The sequence below is a fragment of the Lycium ferocissimum genome, chromosome 12, assembly GCF_029784015.1.
Source record: "Lycium ferocissimum isolate CSIRO_LF1 chromosome 12, AGI_CSIRO_Lferr_CH_V1, whole genome shotgun sequence".
NCBI lineage: Eukaryota > Viridiplantae > Streptophyta > Magnoliopsida > Solanales > Solanaceae > Lycium > Lycium ferocissimum.
The window spans coordinates 51635012-51642665 of record NC_081353.1 but is presented as its reverse complement, the minus strand read 5'-3'; the positions used below and the strand labels follow the sequence as shown (position 1 = coordinate 51642665).

The window sequence follows — 7654 nt, the reverse complement described above, 5'->3', positions numbered from 1 at the left end:
CCTTAAGGCATAATTTGCAAGCAAACTCGCCCATCGTGCATAATTTGCAAACAAACTCGCCCCACGGGCATAATTTGCTTCAAACTCGCCTTAAGGTAGAGTTTTGCAGGCAAACTACGCCCGATGGGGCAGAGTTTGTAGGCAACCTCTGCCTAGTGAATATTTTTTTAATTTTCACTGAGCACAGGTTCGAACCAAATCCTGAGGTTTTAGGCGAAGGGCAAAAGTTAAATACTTTCATTTTGATGGGCAAAAATTAAAGACCACCCCAAAATAAGGGCATTGCTGAGAATTGCCCATTTTAAATTACAATTTAAAATTATTGATTTGAAATCACGTTGATTTGAAGTTGAAATTTATTTGGACATGCAATTTGGACTTCTTAAGTTATATATATATATATATATATATTTTTTTTTTTTTTCATAAACATGAAAACCCACAATTTGTGAAAACTATCAAAACTTCTCCAACTCTTTTGTAAGCTTACCTAATGAGCAAATCATAGTTCATAAATAAGCTATCGAAATATCCTAAGGCGCCGCATTTATAAATCTCATATCTTCATGTTCCTTTTGTAAATAAATGCTTGTGATAAACCACTGGTTTACAGCATCAAAAAAACTGAAAAAACAGAATTATTACAGGCAATTATCTACCGCAGATCCTTGGACCTTGACCTGATACCATCTCACACGCCTACAAAGCTCTGACCAGGTGCTATGGATCAATAGTCTAGAGAAGTAAAACTTCAGGTTATCAAGATTGGAGTAGAGTTTATCCTGTCATAATCTAGCTTCAGTTGCAATCTTTACCAGTCTTAACTTTATGCCATATAAGTAGTGTTTGCCAGAAATTACTATTAAGCAAATTTGATCCTGTAACAACAGAATGAGCCTGTAAACAAGCTAATACCACACATTGTGACGAAATCAAAAAGGCTTTCAATAATTCCACTGCTGCTAGAGATACATGGCCATCAGATAATAACATACAACTCTTAAGTTGACATATTGCTCATATACAGTACTAGTCTCATGTTGTGTTGATTCCCTGATCCTTTGCATTTCTGAATCTCAAATAAGGAATCTGAGCTTTCTCAGTGTTCAAGATTTGTCTAGCCTTCAGAGGAAGATCATTGAATGCGTTAAATTGATACTCACCTGCAAAATCAAACCCAAAGTTAGTTAAAAAGTTTGCTAGTCTATTTCCTTCTCTGTATACATGTTCCACCTAGACCATATGATCCTTTCTCAGTATATTAATGTCTTGTACAACCATTACAATCTTCCAAGGCACCTCTCATACTCCTGTTAAGATTAACTTCATTGCCATAGAATCTGTTTCCATTACCAGTGGAGTACACTGATGATGAATGCAATAATCCAACCCCATCTTGAATGCTAAATCCTCAGCCACCAAGTTTGTGTCATCACCTGTTCTCTTTGCTGCAGCATATATCAGATCCGCTACCTCATTTCTGACACAAAAATCCACTGAACTTGGTCCATGATTTCCTCTAGAAATACCATCTGAATTACAGTTATAGCAACCCTCCAAAGGAAGAATCCATTTCACCATTCTACAACTAATTCCGGGCCTGTAACCTTCAAACAGTTGGATGATTTGAGGTACAGTCCTTGGCATATTATGCTGCCAGGGAAATCTAACTCTACACAAGAGATGTATGTTCATATTAATATCATATATAACTTTGTTGATGGTCATTGAACCACCATGTAACACTGTGTTTATCCATTTCCAAATTTGCCACACTATAATAGCTGGCATTGCTACAAATATGGGCTTAAGTTTTGAAGGACCTGAATTACTCCACCATAAATTAATAATCTGTTTCAACAACACAATATTACCATGATTACCTACAACTGCATTAAAATATCTCCAAACATTAGTTGCAACTGATCGTGTAAGAAACAAATGATCAATTGTTTCGTATTGAGCATTCCTACAGCAACATCTAGCATCTACTTGCATCCCGATACTAGAAAGAACTTGAACAACTGGAATTTTGAACTTCCATAATCTCCACAAGAAGAATGAGATCTTAAAAGGTAAACCTTTTACCCATATGTTCTAATAAGTATATGAATGAATAGATTTCTGTCTAAGCAATTCCCGCGCACTTCCTACGGTAAATTTACCAGAACTTGTCATCATCCACCAAGGTTTGTCCCATTGATTTGATTTCTCTTGCATTACCAGTTCCTGAGTAACATATTCAACAATGTCCTCTGGTAATAGTTGCTGAAGTTTATTCACATTCCATCTGCCTTCTATCATGAGTTCTTCCAAATCCTGCACACTTTCATCTATGAGAAACTTACATAAATGACTACATTTTGAGGGTTAAAATTTTGGCATAGCTATACTTTAGCTAATTACATTTTGTAACTACAATAGATTGTATTCACTAGCTACAGTAGATTATATTCAAAATTCGGATTGTATTCAAAATTCAACTCAGTCAGATTTCGCTATATTCAAGTCAGATTTTGCTGTATTCAAGTCAGATGTATTCAACTAAGTTGTATTCAAGTCAAATGTATTCAACTCAACTTTATTCATTTATAGCTACTTTTTCATTGTATTCATGAAATGACTATCTGTATTCATAAATGGGCTCGCTGTATTCATGAATAAAAAATGAGTAAAAACTAAATACATAAAAGCATAGATACACCAAAAATTAACAAATACACCCTAAAAATATGAATAAAATCTAAAAATTTAACAAAAAAAGCTCAAAAAAGTGAATACAATCGCCGTATTCGTGAATACAACAACACCAACCACTAGTTCCGGTCAGATCTACCGACAATTTCCAGCTAGATCTACCGGAAATTTCATAACAATAACAACAACAACCCTTATGCTAACAAAATACACCCTAAAAAAATGAATACAATCTAAAAATCAGCTACGAGACTTTTCCAGGAGGCAACGCCGGAAAACGACTGAATCTGGGGAGGAGACGTCAAAAAACGACTGGATCTGTGGAGGAGATGCCGAAAAACGACGGATCTAGAGGAGGAGACGACGAAAAATGATCGGATTTGGAGGAGGATAGAGAGAGAGATGACCGGATCTACATATCGGAGTTGATGGCAGAGTTGTAGGGTTTGACCAGAGGATAATGACGGCGGCAACGGAGCTCCGGCGGCGATTTCTGCAGTGATTCTGTAGTGGTCGGCGGCGGCGGACAGAGAAGAAGCATCTCAAAGCTACCCTAAAATTTTCAGTCAAGATATAAAATAATAAAAATAGAGTATTCTACTTTAAATATATAGGTAGCTATTAGTTGTATTTAACATATTACTCTTAGCTATAGGATGTAATTAATCTAAACTATAGCTACTAAATATAAATATGTGCTAGAATTAGTTATACCATGTAGTTATCCCTTCATCTATTGGATAATCATGAGGAATGATATAGTACAATGGCCCTCGTCTTGTCCAGTTGCATGCTATTATAAACTTTCAAATCCACATAATTTTACAAAGATCCAATGGTTGAATAAATCAACATTAGTAGTAATTAGCTATTCTTTAATATAAACCTCTCACATGGTACGGATAATCTCTTCACATCGAATATGAGTCTTTTTTTTACAAATTTTAAAATGATGGGAATTTGTTTGCAAAATATAAACTTATGGATCAAGTTTTATATTTAAAATGAAATCACAACTTGAAATTTTAAATCTTAATTTTTGAAGAATTTGAGATTTCAAATCATGATTTGAATTGAAGTTGAACCTTTGTTCACATTCCATAAACAAATGCTGAGTTCAAATTAAAGCTTCAAATTTGAGTCTCAAATCTTATGAGCAAACGCCTACTTAATATCCTCATGTTCAAACTGGGCTTAGAAAATTTAGGGTGTGTTTGGTATAAAGGAAAATGTTTTCCTAGAATTTTTTTTTTTTTTTGAAAAATAAGTGGGCTTTGTACTTATTTCTAGTGTTTTAGTAAGTCAAAAAATATCTCAAAGCATTAATATGTAATCGAGCAAAACACTATAAAGGTGGGATGGGATGGGGAGCGGGGGTTCGGAGGTAATAAGTAAATTAATCTTTACCTTAATTCGGTCAAGCACTCTTTTGATCATAGTCTCAACACTAGTCACTCTTCTTGTTTAAATTTCAGCAGCTCCCTTTCTAATCTTTTCAAACTCATCACACTCAACTTCTAAGTTGAGTTTTTATTTTTATATTTTTCTTTACAAACGTAAGGACTAAAAGTCTTCAGATTTTAGGGGATTTTTTTCTAGGGAAAAGGTGCGAATATACCCCTTAATTTTGCGATTTATAGCAAATATATTCTCATTATAAAGGTGGTGTATATATACCCTTGCCGTTACAAAATGGTGCAAATATACCCTTTATGTGAACAATTTTTTTTTAAAAAATCATTTAGTTTATTTTTTAATTGAAAAAAAAATATCCTGTGGCTTTTTAAAAAAAAAAAAAAAAGTCTACCCATTTTTTTTAGTAGACATATTTTTCTAAAGCCACATGATAATTTTTTTTTTAAATCGGTGGGTCGGAGTCCGGTTTGTATTAAAAAAAAAAAAAGGGTAGGCTTATTTTTTTAAAGCCACAAAAATATTTTTTTAAACGAATCAGACTTGAGAAAAAAATTTACCATGTGGCGTTGGAAAAATGTCTAATAAAAAAATGGGAAGACTTTTTTTAAAGCGACATGGCATTTTTTTAAAATAAAAAATAAGCTAAATGATTTAAAAAAAAAATCCCATTAGCGAAAAGAGTATATTTGCACTATTTGTGTAAAGCCAGCAATATATTTGCACCATTTTATAATGACAAGGGTATATAGACACCACTTTTAACGGAGGTATATCTGTTCAAAATCACAAGTTGGGGGTATATTTGCACCTTCCCCTTTTTCTTTAACAGTTGTTTGCCATTGGATTTCACCAATACACCCCTTGCATGGGGTATTCAATAAATGAAACAAGTACTACGCGAAGTCATAATAATGATAAAAGTGGAATCAAAGCACATATGGACATCCAACTATAGTGCATGCAGCCTCCAAGCATATGCCCCTGTTGTTTTGATCTAATAAATCTCTATTTATTTTCTTGAATGACTCCAGCTTCCCATTGATGAAAGACTAAAATTGGCCCAAAGAGTCAGAGTAGGATGGCTACTGGGTCCCACATATAGGGCTTTATATAAACACAAACTATCTGCACAAAGTGAGAAACAATCAAAAAGGCTCTTTTCTTCTATAAAGAAGAGAGAAACATCCTGCTTTAATTTCGGGTAAGGTCTCTTTTGAATTTTGAGGTATTTCTTTATTTAATATTTCAGTACTGGGGAAAACTAAACTAAACTACGACACTTAGTGCTTCAAGTTTAACGGGGTTTTGGGTAATTGGAGATTTGTGTCCAATGGATTATCGGTTAATTCCCAAACATATATGAGGCAATCAAACTCTAATGAATACCACTTATTAGGATATCGTCGTGCCAAAAGCAATACTTTGACTTTTTTCATTTCCTAAAGAAGTATTTATGCTTGAGTTGCCATAGTTGAATTGTTTTCTATTAACATTTTCATATTTAAGCAATCTATCTTAATATTATAACTACAACAGGTGAACTAAGATCAATTTGAGGCAAACTTATTTAATTTGTGCAGATTCAGGATTGAAGAACAAAAATGGGAGGCGGTGGCAATATGACTGCTCCAACTGAAAAGAAGAAAACTCCTCTCCAAAGAGTGCCATCTTCAAAGCCCCCTTTTACACTTGGTGACATTAAGAAGGCCATTCCTCCTCACTGCTTTCAGCGATCTCTCATTCGTTCATTCTCCTATCTCATTCAGGATCTCATACTTGTCTCCCTCTTTTATTACATTGCCAACACTTACTTCCACACCCTTCCATCCCCGTATTATTACCTAGCATGGCCTGCTTACTGGATCGCTCAAGGTTGTGTTTGCACTGGAATATGGGTCATTGGTCATGAATGCGGCCACCATGGCTTCAGTGATTACCAATGGGTAGATGACACTGTTGGTCTTATCCTCCACTCTGCACTTTTAACACCATACTTCGCATGGAAACATAGTCATCGCCGTCACCACGCCAACACTGGTTCCCTTGAGAATGATGAAGTCTACATACCCAGGCTTAAATCAAAACTAAGATGGTACTACAAATACTTGAACAATCCACTAGGACGAGTACTAGTCCTTGCCTTCACCCTCACTTGTGCTTGGCCTTTGTACTTGATATTCAATATCTCTGGCAAAAAATATGACCGTTATGCATGTCACTATGATCCATACAGCCCGATATATACTAATCGTGAGAGGCTACAGGTCTGCATTTCAGATGCAGGAGTGATTGCAGCTACTTATGCGTTGTATCGTGTTACTTTGACACAAGGGCTAGCTTGGCTTGTATGCATCTATGGGGTGCCCCTCCTTATTGTGAACGGCTTTATAGTGCTCATCACTCTTTTGCACCACACTCACTCTTCGTTGCCACACTATGATTCATCCGAGTGGGATTATCTAAGAGGAGCTCTAGCTACGGTAGATAGAGACTATGGGGTGCTAAATAAGGTCTTCCACAATGTTACAGATACTCATGTCTTGCATCATATATTTTCATACATATCACATTACCATGCAATGGAGGCAACCAACGCTATTAAGCCATTGCTAGGAGAATACTACCAATTCGACGACACCCCAATTTTAAAGGCACTGTGGAGGGATACAAAGGAGTGCATCTATGTGGAGAAAGATAAAGATAAAGGTGTTTATTGGTACAAAAACAAGCTCTGAAAGTTGAATAACAAGAAGTATTCGTTCGGAATTCGCTAAATGACCCACATAGTTGCAAGTATTTTGGATTGTGTTGTTTTGCTTGTATTGTACCGTTACTGTTTGTTTTAGTTGTCACTACTATGTATATTGTTGAAACCACTGTTTCACTACAAAATAAATATCTATGTACCACTAAATTTGGTGTAATGAATGAGACTTTTTACTATGAAAATAATTTCTTTTTAATTGAAAGTAACTATTAAAAACACGCAAATTTCCGATGGAATTTTTTTTAGGAGGTTGTTGGAAACTAGCTCGTCGGTAGCTTTTCCGACAAACACTCTGTCTGAAATTACATATTTCTAAGACATCTGTGTTGAAAAATGAACCTTGTGTTGAGAAAAGAAAAAGTATTTTTTTGATAGATGAATGGGCTTAGTTCATGTATAGAAAATTAATTATGATACATGTATTGTTTTGTTTTATTCATGAACTAGGAAAGATTAAAATTGTTCATGAACTAGGAAGATAAAAAGAATTTTTAGAATTAAAATAGGTGCATGTATTAGTCTAGGTGCATGCCAGAAAATTCCTATAAATACCTAGGTACTAGTTATATAATGTGAGAAGAAAAAAATGTAAGCCTAAATGAAAGTTAAGTTGGTGGAACAATATATTCCCCACTTCTCTTCAAAGTGAATGATTGATTATGTAAGTCAAGTTGAGTGAAACAAAGAAGACTCGTTGCCTCACTTGTCTTCAAGTCCAAGAGAGAATTTGAGTGATTGAGAGTGCTTCTCCTCCCCCGCTTTTCCAACACTATG

The 7654-nt window shown here is 35.0% G+C and overlaps 2 protein-coding genes across 4 annotated transcripts; one reads left to right on the top strand and one right to left on the bottom strand.

Annotated features, from left to right (window-relative positions):
• Positions 1-531: 531 nt before the first annotated feature.
• Positions 532-3420, bottom strand: LOC132040230 (uncharacterized). Of its 2 annotated transcripts, XM_059430860.1 has the most exons (3): positions 3105-3420; positions 2166-2319; positions 532-1163 (listed from the first exon to the last, which is right to left on the bottom strand). In XM_059430860.1, the coding sequence occupies exons 2-3, from the start codon at positions 2302-2304 to the stop codon at positions 1036-1038; spliced, it is 267 nt and encodes an 88-aa protein (XP_059286843.1). In that variant the 5' UTR covers positions 2305-2319; positions 3105-3420; the 3' UTR covers positions 532-1035. The 2 variants fall into 2 exon arrangements, with proteins under 2 accessions (XP_059286843.1, XP_059286842.1); XM_059430859.1 differs by having other exon boundaries at positions 532-2319.
• A 1735-nt stretch (positions 3421-5155) lies between these two features.
• On the top strand, positions 5156-7098 carry LOC132040176 (delta(12)-acyl-lipid-desaturase-like). 2 transcript variants are annotated; one of them, XM_059430798.1, is made up of 2 exons: positions 5156-5314; positions 5694-7098. In XM_059430798.1, exon 2 carries the CDS (start codon positions 5715-5717, stop codon positions 6846-6848), a length of 1134 nt encoding a protein of 377 aa, XP_059286781.1. In that variant the 5' UTR covers positions 5156-5314; positions 5694-5714; the 3' UTR covers positions 6849-7098. The 2 variants fall into 2 exon arrangements, with proteins under 2 accessions (XP_059286781.1, XP_059286782.1); XM_059430799.1 differs by having other exon boundaries at positions 5259-5338.
• The last annotated feature ends 556 nt before the right edge of the window (positions 7099-7654 follow it).